Source organism: Dendrobium catenatum, unplaced genomic scaffold, assembly GCF_001605985.2.
Source record: "Dendrobium catenatum unplaced genomic scaffold, ASM160598v2 fragScaff_scaffold_1086, whole genome shotgun sequence".
Taxonomy (NCBI): domain Eukaryota; kingdom Viridiplantae; phylum Streptophyta; class Magnoliopsida; order Asparagales; family Orchidaceae; genus Dendrobium; species Dendrobium catenatum.
In genome coordinates, this window is record NW_021319548.1 from 594,702 (window position 1) to 613,796 (window position 19,095).

The 19,095-nt window shown below is 34.7% G+C and overlaps 1 protein-coding gene and 1 long non-coding RNA gene across 2 annotated transcripts in view; one reads left to right on the forward strand and one right to left on the reverse strand.

The window, feature by feature from the left end:
- The window catches only part of LOC110113309 (BRCT domain-containing protein At4g02110), a 53,858-nt gene that overhangs the window by 21,056 nt on the left and 13,707 nt on the right, over positions 1–19,095 (forward strand). The window contains exons 5-7 of the mRNA XM_020845834.2: positions 3,129–3,213; positions 16,929–16,995; positions 17,114–17,158. Coding sequence (XP_020701493.1) covers positions 3,129–3,213; positions 16,929–16,995; positions 17,114–17,158 — 197 coding nt within the window. The remainder of the gene's footprint in view (positions 1–3,128; positions 3,214–16,928; positions 16,996–17,113; positions 17,159–19,095) is intronic.
- LOC114580544 lies at positions 2,327–4,469 on the reverse strand. Its single transcript, XR_003701991.1, has 2 exons — positions 3,849–4,469; positions 2,327–2,703 (listed from the first exon to the last, which is right to left on the reverse strand). It is a non-coding gene; the product is annotated as an uncharacterized LOC114580544 (long non-coding RNA).

Sequence of the window (19,095 nt, forward strand, 5' to 3'; positions counted from 1 at the left end):
TCCTCTAAGTAAACTAGGGACTATGATGATCCGGGATGAGGAAATCATGAGATCTTGATTATGTTTATCATCGTTGCCCCCATCATATGCTTTAAGTGTAAGATGGTGAATTTCTAACTTTAAATATTAAATTTAACATTTAAATATATTGCTACTATATGCTAGATATTAAGTATATATCTAAGAACTAGCCTTAATTGAAAGTGCTATCAGGAGAGATAATTAACTATAGGGGCTTGAGCCTATAGGAAACTAGAACTTAAATCTTAAAGTCCTTGTTACAAGGGCAAATCTTTGGGCAGTGTTTTATCTCTATCTAATATGCCCTCCAAAAATTTCCCCCGGAACATTTATCCATTAAAACTCTCTTTAAATATACGCGGAAAGGTTGGGGCCCAAAAGCTCAAATTTTTGGAGCCCATACTTACTTTGAACGCTTTTTGCTTGAGCCAAACAAGATGCATTTAGTGTATTGAAATCAGTGAGAGCTAAGTGCTATTACATTTAGGACCACCATTCTCTGCTTGAATGAGCATACTGAAGTTGGGTGAGCAAGCTGGGGTAGCAGGTGATCATCACTTTTTTTTGGGTGAAACTACTTGTTTGGTCATATTTGTTTTTAGTTTTTAATTGTGACGCAATTGACAAGGGGATAGAGTTATGTCTTATAAAAAAATAGAAGTATGTTGAATTTGCAGTTGATTATTGTCACGACCCAGCTCAGAGACTCGAATTAACGAGACTAGAACAAATGATCGAACGGTTAATATGTTTGTTCAATTACATATAGAGAATAAAACTAACATCCCACAAAACTGAAGTGTCACTAAAGAAATATCATATTAAGCATATACCTAAATCATACAATTAAAAATTTTTTACCTGTTTTCATTCGATCGCCTTCTTCAGTAGACATATTCATCTCTTTCAATCATTTCTACTTATCATAAGTTTTATCTAAAAATTTAGTTTAACAGCTTGAGTTTACTTGATAAATCCAGTGGATAATCACAACAAAAAATTTGACAGTGAAGCATATAAAATAAAATATGCATGTTCATTTTCATCACTTTACATTTAATATATACACAACATCTTATATGCTATAAATTCTTATAATTTGCCTTTCCAAATAATAAATTTATTTTCCTATCTCATTTATTAATTTATTCCTTTTCCCTTTCATCTAATACATGAGCACTATTTAGAATTTGTGTCAGTGAAGGTAAAACCATTTTCATTTCTATTTGACGTGCACTACTACATTGCTTCCCCGGTTAGTACCATAAGGGGTGAACTGCTGTATTTGCATGCATGCACTTTTTCTCTTTTTATTTATCTTTCTTTTACTTATTATAAATTAATTCATTCATTTCATTGTTCTTTACATATATCTTTACTTATATTTAAATAATATGTACACTTTTAAATTAACTTTTTTTTTTCTTGCATGTTTTTTAAATTGATATATGCACCGTTCACATATACATAAACATTCATATTACATAATAATTTTAATTTCTACTTTTCGTCATCACATATACATTTTGAATTGACATCATCTTGCACGTAATAGCAGTCAAAGATAAATAAATAACCAAATATATAAGGTATTACATTTAGAATTGAAATGAAAATAAAAAAAATGTAATTGCCAGAAACATTTGTAATTACCACTTTAATTATACTTGTGCTTCAATTACTTTCAAATAGTTGATCCTTGAGATGGTCTTCTTTAATGCAACCTAAAGTGATGCAAGTATTTACATAAACTATTATTATCTAACTTTCATTAAGTTCACATAAATGTTTCTTAAATGTAATCTTACCTCAAATCCTTTAGAAGATCCCTTATTAGCTTCAACACTTCACCTTCATGCACTAGGTTAATCCAATCCTCCATTGTTCCAAATAATTTTAAATTGCATTAATGATTGCTAGCTAGTTTTATAAAATAAATATTATCACAATAACATTAAATTATTTGGCGTCTTTCGAAGGTGTCGATAATCATCTATATAATTATCAAGCATGAAATACTTCTTATTTGTCAGATCATAATTATGATTACAATATTTATTTATAATCTAATGTAATAGCGAAGTATGTATTATAAATTAAATTTAATTACCTCAATAAATCAAATCTTTCATTCTTCCTTGGTGAAATGAAACTTTCATCCACTAGATTCCTTTGTCTGAAATTTTTTTACTTTTGAAAATCATATATTATTGCTTTCTACCAAGGAATAAAATTTTATATATTTTAGTCCCCAAATTTGAACTGAAAAAAAAATAGGAAATCAAAATTACTTACAAAGAAGAAATTTTCAACACAAAATCTTCCTCTTTCTCTCCCAAAATTCTTCCTTTGCGCTCAATTTAAACATAAACCCCCTTTCTTAGTTTGAAATTACAAAAGAATTTTCAACAAAATGTGGAAAATGCACAAACTTACCTTTCTTCTCATTCTTCTTCCTCCCAGTCAGCTTTTTCTCATGGATACTGCTAACACGTTTGTTTGATTCCACTAGAACGTGTGAAATGGACATTTCTCTCCTGAGGAGTTGCAACTTTTGATTCCCGCATGCGATTCCTTACTCAAATACGCAAACCAAACCCGCCAGCCATGCCCGCGCCTGCGTTCGGTCAGGCTGCTTTGTCCGCTTGACTCTACTCGCTCCCGCTGTTGTATATATTAGAGCTGGTTCAATTGAACAGGTTGAACCGGTTCTTAGTTATACTTGGAAGGAAAAGTACTCACCATTTAAAGTTTTGTCTATCATGATTTTCCAGTTTTTTCTTCATACTCTTTACGACCGTAGCGATTAACAAAGTATTTTAAGTTGACTCTAAACTCCCTCACTTGCATTCTTAAAAGGGACTTGTACGAATTGTCTCGTGAACTACAAATATCCTGTTAGAAAAATTAGTGCTTAAGCCATTTATATTATCTTGGAAAGTGATCTTAAAAAATTATAAGCATGAAGCAATTTTATTTATTCTTCTTGGTTATAATTATCTTATATGTATTTTATTGTTAAAAGTTTCCTTGATTTTCTTCTTTTTACTGCTTATTGTTCTACCCTTAAACTGACTGTTCCTCTATTTTACACATTTGATTCGTAGAGAATGGTTTCTTTGATGGGAGGACGTTTCTCAAAGCCTTTGATAGCAAACCAAGTTACTCATCTCATTTGCTATAAGTTTGAAGGTATTGGAGTTTTATTCAAGTTTAATGCGATATATTAAGTTGTGTTCTACAAAAAGCTCGGGGATACTTCCTGAAACATTTTTAAATACTTGTTCATGTTCAAGCTTTAGTTATTGGTAGGTTGCCATTGTATTTTATTTATATTTTTCTAATTTTGCTTGCAGCTACTCAATCTGTAAGTGCAGCATTGTAAGAAAACATCAATTTTTATCGTCAGGCTGCATGCTTCTTTATTTATTTATATTTATCTTTTTGATGTATCTAAGTAATTGTTTTGCCCTTGGAAATATGCTTATTTAGTATTGGTATGATTACATAAATTCACATACTGTTACAAAGCAACTTGAGATGTGCCAATTTTGGGATAGTGTAGTTAAGCTTATCAAAATATTTTAGTTTTAGTGATGTTGGTAAAACTCTTTTAATGCAGGCCAATTTTCTTATTCAGTATTGCTTCACTATTGTCTGTTATCATTAATTAGATCTCTTATTCGAAAGTCCTGTAAATTAAGGTCCTTGCTTGGCTTTATTCTTTTAAGAATATTTGCTTTGTAGGTAGTGTTTCTGTTGTCTCCCCATTGCATTGCTGTTGACCTCTATGCATTATCCAAAAGACAAACAAAATTTTCATGTACCTGTTATACGATGCTGGCCGCTCATCCCGCGAATCCCGCAAGAAATCCTGGAAACCTCGTATCGCTGCCAGCTCTGCCAAGATCCCGGATATCTCGCCGCTTCACGATCATTTCCCGGATATCCTGTAGCTCACGCCTCGATCGAACGACGCCAGACTTCGTTAAATACCGACCCAAAGCCCCCTTATTCGCTGCTCTCGGCTCTTCTCCCATTCGCACTCCTACTTCCCCACTCGATCGCAGCACCTCCACTCTTTCACTCTCGATACCTCTCCTCTGTCCGGCTCCACACAGCAAACCCGACTTCGCTCCACACACGACGCGATCTCCTCCCTCTCCCACGATACTTCTCCTCTCTGCTTAGCCGACCGAACCTCTTCCTCTGTTTCCCGTAGCCGACGCCTCCTCCTACCTCTGCCCGACTCCAGCTCTCACGCAAACCCATCCGAACACCTCCCGTAGCCTCTGCCCCTTTCTTCTTCAATCCGAGAGAGAGAGAGAGAGAGAGAGAGAAGGAGAGAGAGGAAGCATAACCCTTACCTGTAGAGCCGATCTCCACCTCCCTGCTCTACCCGAAGCCTTCCTCTTGCCCGATCCATCTCCTTCCCGAGCCCCCAGCCAACTCCTGCTCAATTTCTTTAGGTTATTAGGTATAAATGTAATTAATTATGTTTTATTATTAATTACTATTGTATTATTGTTATTTTTATAATTGATACTTAAGTTTATTGTTAAGTATAACTACAATAATAACAGTTACTTATGTTATATTTTATATTAAATTATTTACTAATGCGATATATAATAATAATAGTGTATCCGGTTAGAATCATATTTACAATAATAAACAACAAATAATGTTTTTTTTATGTAATTAATTATTTGTAAAAATAATTTATAATTAGTTATAAATTAATATAATTTTTATAATTGGTTATATTATTAATTAATAATTATTTTATCATTAATTAAATTTGTAAATATTATTAAGTATAATTATAATTATAATTATTAGTTATAAATTAATTATAATTATATATTAGCTTTAATTATAATTAATCTTTATTAATTATACTTAATGATAATTAATTATCTATTAATAATAATTAATAATTTTATATTATAATAAAAAATGGTTCTTTTATCGATGCTTTGCAACGGCCGGCAAACCCCCCGAGGCGCTTACATGTCGTTAGGTGTTGGGGAAACCGGTGCGATGCTCGCGACGATTTAAGGATCCCTCTTCAAAGCTTGCAACGAGCCGGGCAAACCCCCGAGGCGCTCAAGTAGCGTTTAGAGGTGGGAAACCGGTGTGCGACGCTTGCGGCGAAGGGATAAAAAATGTGTCTTATTTTATTTTTCTTATTTTTATATAAGTACCCCCGAACGCCACGGGTGCAGAGGGGGAATCTTGCTTATTTCTATCCTGTTTTCTTCTTATAATAAACAACATAAAAACCCTTAAATGCTCACGTAGCAGGCGGGGATAAAAAAATTTTCATATGCGACCGCGGCTGTGCATTCTGACACCTACCTGAAGCAGCTCACGCTAGCGTCCGAGGGGAAGTTGCCTCTTGGTTTTCTCTTCCAACGCGGGGAGACGCGGATGGCTGCCGAAATTTCATTTGAAAAGACTGGGAGGACTTGAACAAAAAAAAGAGCTTGGACTTGTGGACTTATTTGAACAAAATGAGCTTTAATTCAAATGAATTTGAAAAAAATAAAAGAGAATTTGATTGAAATCAAAAAGAAAACAATATGCAAAAAGAATTTTGTACTTAAAAGATTGTAGTTTGGAAAACAACTACAAGGACACTTTGAACTTGGCACAAGGACTTTTCTTGAAACTTGGACAGAACGATTTGCAGCAAGGTATAAGGAACTATAAAAAGGAACTTAAAAATGATCTTAATTTTGAATCTAAGTGAATGGTAAATCGAACAAAAATTCAAACAACTTAGATGACAATGACTTGCAATATTCAAGTTTTTACATCGAACAATACAAAATTTGAATCATATGGACTATGGATTTGAAGCTTACTTGAGATTAATTTTAGACACTAATTAAGGGCATGTATTCAAAATATGTTCTTGAACTCAAAAGACTACAAAGGATCTTATTTGAATAATTTGAGCAGGACTTAAGCTTGCTAATTGATCATTCAAATTTGATTTGAACATTACATGAGCTTTGAACCCATATTGGGATGGAGTCTGATCTTGGGACTCATATGACATTGAATCTGCAAGCATTAAGCTCAAACTTTAACAAATGAGCATGAGCTCTAAAGAATTACCCTGAAGCTAGGACCAAAGTGGACTTAAATAGCCTAAATATGAAATGTGAAGAACTCTGATCCGCCTGAAGGAGTTCTTTTGTGAGGTTGGTTAGAATTGAATAGATTCATTTTAAAAGCCAAAGCTCTCAATCATGAGAGAATTGATCTCGGGTTATGAGCAATAAATATCTTGATGAAGCAGCAAACAGACTGACACGAACACACACGAACCAACAGAATAGTTGAAAAGAAAATTATCTAATTCAATCAAATCTATATTGAACTGACTTTCTCACTGCAATGGAGACGTATTCATAAACAAGGTCATTACTAAAAGCATCGATGAGAAAGATCCAACACAATCAAGAAACAACATCAACCATCAAGATAAGTGGCAGAATAACAGACACAAATCAATACACCCATATTAATATAAAAAGTGATACCATACCTTCAACCCACTTGGTTGGTCACACAAACCGAATTTGCAAACCGAGGAGAGCTTTAAATATTAGGTATTGGGTATATAATGGAGCAAATTGCACACCCACCCACGTGAACACGATCCCATCGTCAATTGCGCCATGATTAATTGTAATCAACAACTTCAATGGATTGATAGTCTGCCGACCCATGAAGCTGCATCCAACAAAGTGTGTGTAAAATCTTCTCAAATCAACAATAATGAACTTGACAGAAATTTGAGAATGTCTTGAGGATATACAAAGCAACAAATTGCTAGAAGCATTGAGAAGATGTCCTCCAAGCAAATTACACCAATTTACAACAAAAGTACACGTATGCAACGATGTTAGATCAATAACGAATAACAAATGCAATATACCAACACATTTGCACGTCACATAAAACACATCACATGGTTTAAACTTAACCACAGACTTGGACACCGACGTGAAGCAAAGATTGAAGATAGCAATGGATGTAGGCTCCTTACAAGCTCAATCCGATAGAAGCAACTCATTGTCTGCCAAACGTCAAGATGGTAATTACACAAGCAAAATATAAAAGTTGCTACGAATAAATTACCAAACCCGTACAGCAATTAAAGGAGGCTATTAATACATTCAACCGTTCAGCAAATGTAATGATCTGAACAAAAGTTAATGACATACTATCTACGCAATCTATCTACAAAAAGATGATATGATAAAACATGCCATCTATATGCGGTAGCATACAGAAAGACTTCAGTAAAATGCAGTAATCCTGAAAGTTCACATTTCTGTCCAGTGAAGGTAATATACCACCTGAATCATACACATAATAAACAATGGCGAAACAAATTATACTACATTGAGACACAAATACCACGTACAAAAATGCCATGAGCAATACGACAATCTGTAATCTCCTACGACCTCAACCTGGTAGGAGATTAGTTAGCTGCACTCACGATCCACTGCAGTAATCAAACAAATAGATTGCACGAAAGCACTTACTGACAAAAGCAACGCGACACTCCATTCAGAAGCTGCTACGCCCACGCCACCGGCATCTGCACATCTTCGATACAAGCAGACAGAAGGAGTCTGATTCCAAGATCCCCTGCACGTGCCACTGTACTAAATGTATACCATAGGTACACTAAGGGCGGAAATATATTCCCAAACGCGCAACATGGCCGGCACCGCACGAGCGTGTTATGGGCTACACACGAGTTCTAGGGATTGATGCGGGCTAGTCAAAATAAGTGAATTCCAGGTATCGCAACCTGTCAACACCCAAAACAAGCCTTCTCATACGAGTTCAGATAGAAGCGACGGGTTCGACACACATCAAACAAATTATGTGGCGCGTGTGAGCACAGAAATATTTTGTTCAATATAATTCATATTAGGCTTTATGTCACACCCAAACCAAAACAGTTATAGCAAATACGAATTCACTAATAAAGGCTCAAAGCCTAACAAACCCGATCCCTGCTGTCGCACAGACCCGACAGTTCAGTTGACAATGGTTCATCCATTAAAAGAGAAATGACCCCAAACACCCCGATGTATGCGCCATGGATTGATGTATTTCTTCAATCGGGGTGTTCACAAAATTTCAATGACTAAACACCAAATATCCAAATGCTCTTCCAAGCCTCCATCCAAAATCCAAAACTCCACAAAAAACCAAAATTAAAAAAAATATTTTACAAATTGCATAATACACCAGTCAACAATCTTAAAGCAAATCCACTCCCCACACATTCCGCAACAATTTGTCGCAGAGTGGACAATTAAATATAACTTCAGCTCACAAGAGCGAAATGCTAGTCAAAAATATCACTAGGATCCATTCTCAAACAGTCTCTTTGCTGTAGGACGTGGTACGTGTCCTCTAACCGGCGGTCTGCCGCCAAATGGCACCGCAAGGATAAACAGTCCTATGACCCGGGGCCCTCTGAACCGAGTGGTTCATTTGCCGCAAATGGCACCACGGAAATACCGGTTTTGGCCAGACCGTACACTCCTTTATTGGCATCAAACCTTGAGATATTGAATCATTATAGGAATATGATCGATAGGGCACAAAGCCCTCTGTTAGCTAAGGTGGATTCAAATTTGTCCCCTTAGACAGACATTCAACCCCGGTCTATAAGGTCCCCTTGGACGAAGCAACCCATGGCTGCCGACAAGGATCCTTCTGTCAGGTTGGGTCGACTACCTCCTCTGACTAATTAGACCAGGGACCACGATGGCCCGGGATGACGGAACCATGGGATCTTGATCGGGTCCATCATCCATTCCCCCACCATCCACTTTAAGTACAAGATGGTGCAATTTCTATTTTGAATATCAAAATCTCCAAATTCCCAAATTTTCAATCATTCTCGAACATCCAAATCCGTCAAATTTTCCAAAATTTCCAAATCCAATCATTGCTGCTACTATATGCCAGATAACACGTATTTATTACGTATCTAATTGACGACTAGCCTTAATCGAAAGTTCTCTCTTGTGATCGGGAGGGATAATTAACTATAGGGGCTTGCGCCTATAGGAAACCAGAACTCAGATCATAAAGTCCTCGCAAAATGAGGGCGAAATCTCTGGGTAGTGTCTTATCTACAAACCCATCTGCCTTCCAAAATTTACCTCGGAACTTAGTTCAGTTAAAACTCCCTCGCCGAATAAAAAGAAATCGCGCGGCGGGGAGGCCGGGGCCGAATTTTCGGAGCCCACAATTGCATTTCTTTATTTTTTGGGCAAATTATTGTAGGGATGGAATTAAACTTCATTTATATCTCATGGCTCCATCATATGTAGTTTTACCTATTTGGTCCAATTAAAAATATTAGAGATCCTCGAGCCAAATATTTAATTTAAGAGTTGTATGATGCAGTTGTATACATTGGCCGAGGAGCTTGTTATGATAGTTTTGGTTGAATCAATAATCTTTGTACTTTGGCCAGCATTCCTTAAGCCTTAGCTATGATTGCTGGACATATTGTTAAGAGATTATAGGTGGTGTGGGCATTGTCATCCGGGACAGCTCGTGCAAGCTGATAACGGCGGCGGGATGGAGTATTACACATTGGGACAGCACCCAAGTGGAGATTATGGCTGTGCATTACATAGATAAACTCCTTGATTGGATGTTTGAGGTCGAGGGGGTCATTGTGGAGGGGGACAATGCGAGTGTGATGGAGTTTATGCACCGCTGCAAGCAAGAAGAGTTGTGGAGGCTCCGACCGGATGATGGGCACAAACTAAACTGGGTGAAATCTTTCCAAAAGCTGTTTTTTGTTCATACTTATAGGGAGCATAATAGAGCTGCTCATTTTGTGCTCAAAGAGCAATAGAAGATAGTTTTGTTTGGGATGTTGGTGATAGGAACAATATATGTATTCCTCAGGACTTTTTGCGTATCCTTGAGGATGATAGTTGTATTTTTGCCCCGGATGTGGGGTCTTTGTTTTGATTGGTTTTGTAATGGGGTTTAGATGAATGCAAATGCAGAAGTTAAACTCTAAGGACTATGTGCGAAAGTATATCAAGGACACGATTGTTTGTGATCAAATTGTGGTTTGCTTTACTTGTAGAGATCTTTTTGTTACAATTAGACTAGGTGAGAGGTGCAAATGATGACTAATTGTAGCTCTGAGGTGCTTGGCATGTTGAGGAGAATTTAGATGTATTTAATGTTTGATTCACTGTTATAAAGAGTGAAATATGGTTTATGTTGAGAAGATGATGCCTTGGGGCATGTTTGCTTTGATTTTTATTTGGTTTTATGTTTTGTGGTAGCACGAAGCCTATAAGCCTTGGTTGTCACTTGTCATTGTACTTTGAGTGTGATGTCATTTATTGTGTTAGAGATTTCTACCTCGTGGGGCACATCAATGCCTTTACATGCTTATCAATGTGATTTAAGGTTAAGTGGTGACTTGGAAATATGCTTAATGGATTGGCTTAATCAATATCTTTTTTTTTTTCAAGTATGGTTTAGGGAATTGAACTTGATCCTTTGACTATTATGCCTGGTTGGCCTTTGTATGTTATTTTCATCATTTATTCAGTAAGGGAAATCGGAAAGATTATTTGAAGGCATTTTTCATGTTACTTTGAGTCTCTAAAAGGTGCATTTACATATTTTAAAACTTGTTCCATGGAGGTCTTACATGGGTTTGGAAACTAGGACTTGGAGAGTGTTAAAGAAATTTAATCCCTAAGGGGGATATTTTGTGATTTATGCTATTAAAGGAATTTTCATCATTTTTAGGCCTCTTAGCTGCTTGTAGGTGTGCCTTGGTAGGACTATCAGTGCATTTAGAGGTCATCACAACATCAACATGCTTTTCAATGCGCTAACTTGCTTTTTTGGTACAATAGCATAATTAATTTACACAGGCTCATTTATTATTGCATAGTTTGAAAATATTACTTGGTTCACTCTAATCACCTTTTGTGTTTATTTAATGCATTAAAATGTTTTTTGGTGCATATAAGGGTTATGTGTTCATTTGCATGCTTTTTGAGTTGAGATGTTGTGTTAACATTCGGCTGCTTGTAATTCAATTGCATTAATATAGATGTTAAAGGTTTTTACTTGAATTTTGTGACAATATTTGTCTAAGATCCAATTGATGTATATGTTTAAATAACCTAAGTCTATTTTTAGTCATCACCTTGTCTTTAATATGTTATTGAAACATTTCCTCTATTATAATCATTTTTATCCTTTATGTTTGATCATACATCCTTCTTAACATTTTCATTTTTCACGCTCAACTTATATAACACTTGCTTTTTGATAGCCTAACATTCAAATACAAATAATTATGTCAACTTAATTTTGATCTTATTACCTAAACTCCTAAGATGCTTTCTTATTTTAAGTTTCAAGTTTTAGCTCTTGAATTTATATCCTCAGTTACATCTTCATTCTTTTGTATAATATATTCAATACACTTGAACCTATTACTTCTTACCTTATCTTTTAATAATATTTTAATAATAATTATTAGTATCATACTACTAAAATTATATATCATTTATTCAATTTTTGTTCTATTAATTTGAAGGTGTTTATTTTTTGAACATTTTCCCTATTGTTTTTTATTTTCAATGATTTTAACAGATGTCTCATGAAGAGCTATATCATCTAAAAAAAGACATTCACTAATTTACCCTATTTTAAATATAAATATTTTGAATATAAATTGTTTGTATTTTCATAACCAATATGAAAAGCATGGACTCAGTATTGATCCTTGATGTAAAACTGTGATAATTGCGAACTCTTAGGTCAGTTTACAACTATTTTTAATTCTAGTCATGCTCTATCATACATATCTTCAATAGAATTAACATATTTTTGGTACACATTCACGAAAAATTTACCTTCTCAAGATAAATAAAAATCATAAAAGGACCTTAATGCTTCAGTATTATTTTTTAACTCTAATAAGGGCTTGTGTGTTATAGGCATTGCTGACATTTAAGGGATGTCAACCTTTGGTGATTTGGTATTTGGGTACAAACCTTAAAATGGAGACCCCATTGGTTGGTTGTACTAGCAGGTAGGTGATGTAGCACAGCAATTACATCAAACATATGAAGGGGCCAATTACAAGAGCCCAGTAAGTTGTTAAAGAAAGAGCCCAATTAAGACCCATTATAAGAGCCTACTCATAAAGAAAGAATAAGATTATAATTTTAATATTTAAATTTCAAAATTAGCATTTAGAAGGTTTGACTTTTCTTGGGAAACATGTACGGGTTAACTATTTAATGGAGACCAGATGAATTAATGAAAGGATTTGTCATCTTCCTCAATTAATGACCACCTATTCCTTTTTCCTTTCAAAATTTCTTTCTTATTTTTGAATTATGGTTGTCATTGTAACTCTATAAATAGTGTTGGTATGTAATAAAAAATTTTAGCTTTTGAATGGGGAAAAAATTGAAAAAAATTATTCTCTTTTTATTAGTGCTTGGTGGCCTATCATGACCAATTTTGGTGGAATTGGTTAGTTATCTTTTTTATTCTTATTGTTATTCTTGTTAAATATTTATATCATCATTCTCTACTCGCTAACTAGGATAGAAACTTGGAATATAGGTTCCCTTACAGGAAAATTAATGGAATTAATGAATATTATGATTCATAGGAAGTTAAATATTTTGTGCATTCAAGAAACTAAATGGGTTGGAGAGAAGGCTAAGGAAATTGATAGTTTATGATTTAAACTTTGGTATTCGGGTATGAGTCATACTAGAAATGATATAGATGTTATTATAGATAAGAGTTTAATGGATAATGTTATAAAAATTAATAGGATTGGAGATAGAATTATAGTTTTAAAGCTTGTTGTTGATGATATGATTGTTAATATTATAAGTGCTTATGCTCCTCATGTAGGTTTGGATATGAGTTTTAAATTAAATTTTTGGAATGACTTAGAAGAATTAATACAAAAGATACCTCTTGAAGAAAGAGTTTTTATTGGAGGAGATTTAAATGGACATGTTGGTAGAGAGGTAGATGATTTTAAAAGCATTCATGGTGGCCATTGATTTGGAACGACGAATGAAGGTGGCAAGACCATATTGAATTTTTGTTTAGCTTATGATTTTTCAATTGCTAATACCTTATTTAAGAAAAGGAATGATCATCTCATCACTTATAAAAATGGATATAGTACAACCCAGATTGACTATTTTTTATTAGAAAATTAAATCGTTCATATTGCAAAGATTGTAAAGTTATTCCGAGTGAAAATTTATGTACCTAACATCGATTATTAGTTTTGGACTTTAAGATAAAGGGACATAAAATAAAAAAAATAAAGTAAAACGATTTTCTAGGATTAGATGGGGGCATTTAAAGAATATTAACAAAAATATTTTTGAGAATAAGATTTTAGATCTTAAGATTTTGTCTGTGCATGAGGATGCTAATGTTATATGGGAAAAAGTGGCTAGTGATATTAAGAATATTGCAAAAGATGTCCTTGGAGTATCAAAGGGAAAAACTCCTAATAGTAAACATAGTTGGTGGTGGAATCCAAATGTGCAAGAAAAGATTAAAAATAAGAAGTTTTGTTATACAAATTTGTTTAATTTTAAAAATTCTGATAATTGGAAAATATATAAAGTGGCTCATAAGGATGCTAAGAAAATAATATGCGATGCAAAGACATTAGCTAATTTAAGACACCTAATTTGCATTTAATTTTTAAAAAATCGGATGTTTTTTGGGCTCGTGTCGTGTCGGATACGTGTATAACACTAAATGTCTTTTTGAGGAGAAGTGTCAGTGCATCATATGTCACCACTCTTCTCTATTGATCCTTGTTGTTATTCAAGGAAGAGGGGGGCTTTGTCAGCATTTTAGGCTATGTGGGATTATAGTACTCTACTAGAAGTGTAGTTGGGGTGCCATTTGAAGTTGGAACTATGAAGCAAATCCATTTATTAAATGGTTGTGGCATAAATCCCGACAGAATCTATTTGAGTTATGGCATGCATGACTCCAATGTATATCTATGAGATGTAACCATGTATCCAACTCATGTATTTATGTGCTTAAACTTCTCTTTTAAATTATGAGGAGTCCAATATTTCTCTCGATTTATAGGGTGGGAATTTTCATTTAAAGTGGGACTTTTCAACCCATATTTACTCTCGAGATGCCATCATGAATCTCTTAGTGATATTATAAATTTAGTCAACCTATTAGGACTTATTACTCAATTTAATGTTTTTGTTGATCAATTCAAGGTATGCAAAAAATGAGCCCATATAAAAAAATTGAGAAGTCATTAGGTATATTTTTAGCTTGAGAAAATGACCAAAATGGTCCCCAACTATTTTGAGGGACCAATTTGGTCTCCCTCAACTCTTTAAAGTGGGACCATTTTGATCCTGTCGTTAAAAAATTACGAAAAATTTGAATGACAGAAGAATGCCGCGAGGCGGAATTAAAAAAACAATAATATGGTGTTGAAATAACAATTCATTCATTCTTCGAACCTCCAACAGGAGAGCATCAAATGCTAGCAACCAAAACCCTTCTTCGAACAAGAGAATGATAATTACCTTCACTGCGAGCGAGTTCCTATCGCTATGTCCGATCCAATAGGAAGAACGACTAACTTTCGTGACTTCCAATTCGACAGGAAGGATCATCGTCGAAGGAGGCGGAGAAGGCTTTAGCGACTTATTCAAAACCCTACCTCGTGCGAAGCATGCAAAGTTCAACAACAATGAAGAATGCGGAAGAGAAGAAAGAGGGGCTAGTTGTCTGTAATTAATTAGGAATTAATTTATGTAATTTAATTGATATAAATTAAAAAAATTAATTAGATAATTAATAATTGTAAACAATAATTAAATAATTAATATGATACTTAATATTCTAAATAATAGTTAGATAATTATTCAAAATAATAATAGTAGTTATGTAATTATTTAAGTTATTAATATTTATAGTAGTATTTAGATAATTAAGTTAGTTAATATCACTAAGATATTATTAATTACTGGAAAATTATATCTAATAAATAGTTTAATTAAAAAATAATTAAAATACTCTTTTTTTAACATCATTAAGTCCAACATCTATTAGTTTGGATGTTAGGACCAAAATTGTCTCATTTTAAAGAGTTAAAAGATCAAATTGATCACTTAAAATAGTTGGGGATCATTTTGGTCCCTCCGAAAGAGTTAAAGAGACCATTTTGATCCTTTTCTCTTTGTAGTTTTAAGAAGTCCCAAAGTTATATTTGCAATTTTGAATTTGTTTCGTCTAGGTGACATGGCTTGCTTCAAAAGGCAATGCTTAGCACTTTCTTATTCTTTGTTCACATGGCACACCTTAGATCTAACATTGTTATCTGGGTTATTGTGGTGACACTCAAAAATGTATAGTCCACATTTTGCATATATGGATGTCGCATGTAGCACTTATAGGTCTTGGTTTACTAAAGTGCTACAGCGCATGGACTGGATATAGGCTCCATGTAGCTAGTTCCTGGTGGGTCCTTAGTTTCAGTTGCATGACTCATGGATTTTCTATGAACGGACTTCATAAGAGTACGGATGCAATCCTTGGGATGATGTAGCATATTGGAATAGTTAGTGATGAAGTTTAAGAAAAAAAAAGTTAGTGATGAAGAGTTGGATGCTGGTCAAGCTGGCAATGACGAGCTTTTTGTAGGCAAGGTAGCACCTTGAATTGTGTTGCCTCTGATTTCTTCCTGTTGAGGAAGGAGCTCAACACGAATAAGGGTTGGTTCTGGCCTTCTAAGATGCTCAGGTATGGAGTTCTTAATTGTTGTCTTCCCAAACTTTTCATATAAAACATTATAAAGAGGGGATTTGGTTAATTAGGTAATCTATTTTTGCGTAATTAGGTACTTAATTTGCATAATCATCCTTCTAATTACTTAGTTAATACATAATTAATCCAGTTCAATTAATTTGACATCAATTTTATCATTTTCAATGCCAGTACTAACAGAATCAGTTGGTAGTTTACCAAATTTGAACGTTCCAAGCAGATGGATAGGAAATATGGCAAGTCTTGTATTTCAATGTAAACGTAGTAAAAGTAATGATTGCTATATTAGTAGCGGTGGACATAGTATTAAGTTAGCTTAATTCCGAGTTCTTGGTGGGGTAGATTTTTTAACTGTTAGAATTTATGAAGCTTTTATCGATCACATGCAATTGCCTTAAAATTAAAGTCCGCTTAGCTACATATAGCCTTTTTTCAGAAGTTTTTTTAATTTTAAATATTCACGTAACAAGTTCTGATTTTTGTTGCAGTCATTTTAGTAAAATGGACAATTTAATCAAAATTATGATCATTATTGTTAGCTTTTCTCCAACTATATGTGTTAGTTTTATGGACATCATTCGGTTTTGTCGGGTTCTATGAAGTGCTGATTCTATTTTACATAATTGTTTTGCTCAATTACTAATCCTATACCATTGGGTGACCTCTTTTCCTTCCATTTTGGAAAACATTATTAAGGGATATAACACATCCCACGTATATTGAGTGGCACTAGAATGTGCTGTTCAAAAAAGTAAACTTGCAAAGCTCAAACCATTGTCCGTTTGATGTGCCACAAAGTTCCACGTTGACAGCTCATTTGAATTAGACAAGGGCCATTTGATGGAAGCCGTGCAATTTTTATGAACTACTTTTTCTGAAGCTATCTCAATGATGGATGTTTTTCTTACTTTTCTGGTTGTATTGTTCATTATCATTAAACTTATACGGGTTTGATTTTTTTTTTTTTACTCCGAGCTTATTAGTAGATGGCATGACTTTTGCAGGTGAAAAATATGAACTTGCCAGAAAAGTTAATATAAAGCTTGTCAATCATCTTTGGCTGGAGGATTGGTATGTCTACTAAGTTAGGTCCATCTTTTGAATATACTTATGATTGTCAGTTTTAAGTGCATTTTCTAAGTTGCCTGAAAACATTTGCATAATTTTCTCATTGATTCTTTCATTACAGCCTGAATGCTTGGGAGATCCTGCCAGTTGATAGCTATAACAAAAGGTTAGTGAACACAATAAATTTTGAAATTACTCGAAGTTGATTATGTATAATTTTATAATTGATGTCTTTCTATTGTCTTTGCTTTGTTTAACAGAAATGGTTTGCACTTTGATATTTTCTCAACATTTCTCTAATGTTGGTTACTGTTGCTTTCTGTTAACCTCTACGCATTAACCCAGCAAAAAAAATCAAATTAAAATACTTGTGAAACCGCTGGATCCTCGAATCATGCCGAGATCGCGTCGATTCGGCGCCGTTCGCATCACTTCCCTGCAAACCCGGCGCAAATCCTGCTCAAAACCAGCGATCTCGCCTCGACCGTGCTCCATCTTCGCCTCTATAAAACGAAGCCGAACACGTTTGTGCTACTCATTGAAACCATAGAATTTATAGGCTTTGGCTGCGTGTATTTATCATCCATGTTGTGATATGATTATGGAAAATTCGTTTTTAGTGATTTGAGCATGTATAATGAAATCTAGAAGATGTACAAAATATGTAGGTAGAAATAATGTTAGAGTATAGGAAAAAAAAAGGGAGATAAAGTTAACATCTCGTATAAAGATTTATTAGAATGGAGGAAGATTCATATAATTGGAATGGATTTCACTTCATCATCTTGTGCGTGGCAAATTTTTTTTATTTTTCTTGCGTAGAGTATGTTTTAAAATTGCGCAATAAGAGGCGCGCCTCAGCGTAATTTTAAACTTTTAAGCCTCAACAGCTACACAATGAGAGCAGGCATTGAGGCGTACGCCTCAAGTTCACTGAGGCACGCTCGCCTCATGTTTTAGAGGCGTCCGCCTCTTAAAATTAAAAAAAAAATGTCTCGGTACCGCTAGGTACATGCTTGGTCGAACCCCGTCGGGGGTAGCACCCCCTTGGACACCTGGCTACCTGGCATATTGTTGTATTCATCATCTTTAGTAATAGTTGTTAGTGTTAGTCTGCTTTTTCATGAGTGCATGCTTTGTATAAGTTTTTTTCATGAGTGTTTGCTTTGATTGGGAGATATTAGACTCTATAGGAGAGGAGGAAGGGGAGAGAGCAATTCATCATAATGATGATTCAAATGAAGAATTTCATATTGTCAGATTATTGATGCGCTCCATTCTTACCTTGAACATTTGGATTCATAAATTTGTTTAGGAGGGCAACTGTAATTGCTCAAATTCTTATGTTTCAAATTTTGTTTGCAAGCGCTGCGGCGCTGGGGTTGGCAGAGCCCTGATATTGAACTCAGCATGCAGTGTCCGTAGACAAAGAAAAATATGGAGATAAGCATTTGTAGCATTTCATAAGCTGAAGCCTCCATTGCTTAAAGGAGTTGAGGACCTCAGGCCACAGAAGATTGGTTACTGAGCATAGAAAAGATCTTTAATAGCATGTAATGTTTGGAGAGACGGAAGGTACCATTGGTTGTGTTCCTATTTGAAGGAGAGGTTGAGAGATGTGGGTTGGGCAGTAGGAGAGAAATTTCAAGGGAAAATAAATACTGAGATCACTTGGGACGAGTTCACTATAGTATTCAGGATGTGGTTTGTACCTCCATCAACCTGACGATAGATGTAGGAAGCTTTCATTAAGTTGGAATAAGGACACAAGACAATGATGCAGTATGAGGTCGAGTTTACTGCCCTTGCTAGGTATGCTTCTCACTTGATCCCTACTGTTGAGGAAAAGTATTATAAGTTTTTGCAAGGGTTGAATAAGGAGTTTAGACATCCACTAGTACCTCTACGAATTCAAGAGTTTTCTGAGTTGGAGTGGGCTAGATTGATAGAGATTGATTTGACAACACCAACATTTAGATATGAGATGGACTCCAGATATGATGTCAATAAGAGTAGAGATTAACTAAGTAGAGAGAGATAATGACAAGAAAAACAGGTATAGTGATTCGAGGGGATCTACATCAGAACATCTTCTGGCAGCTA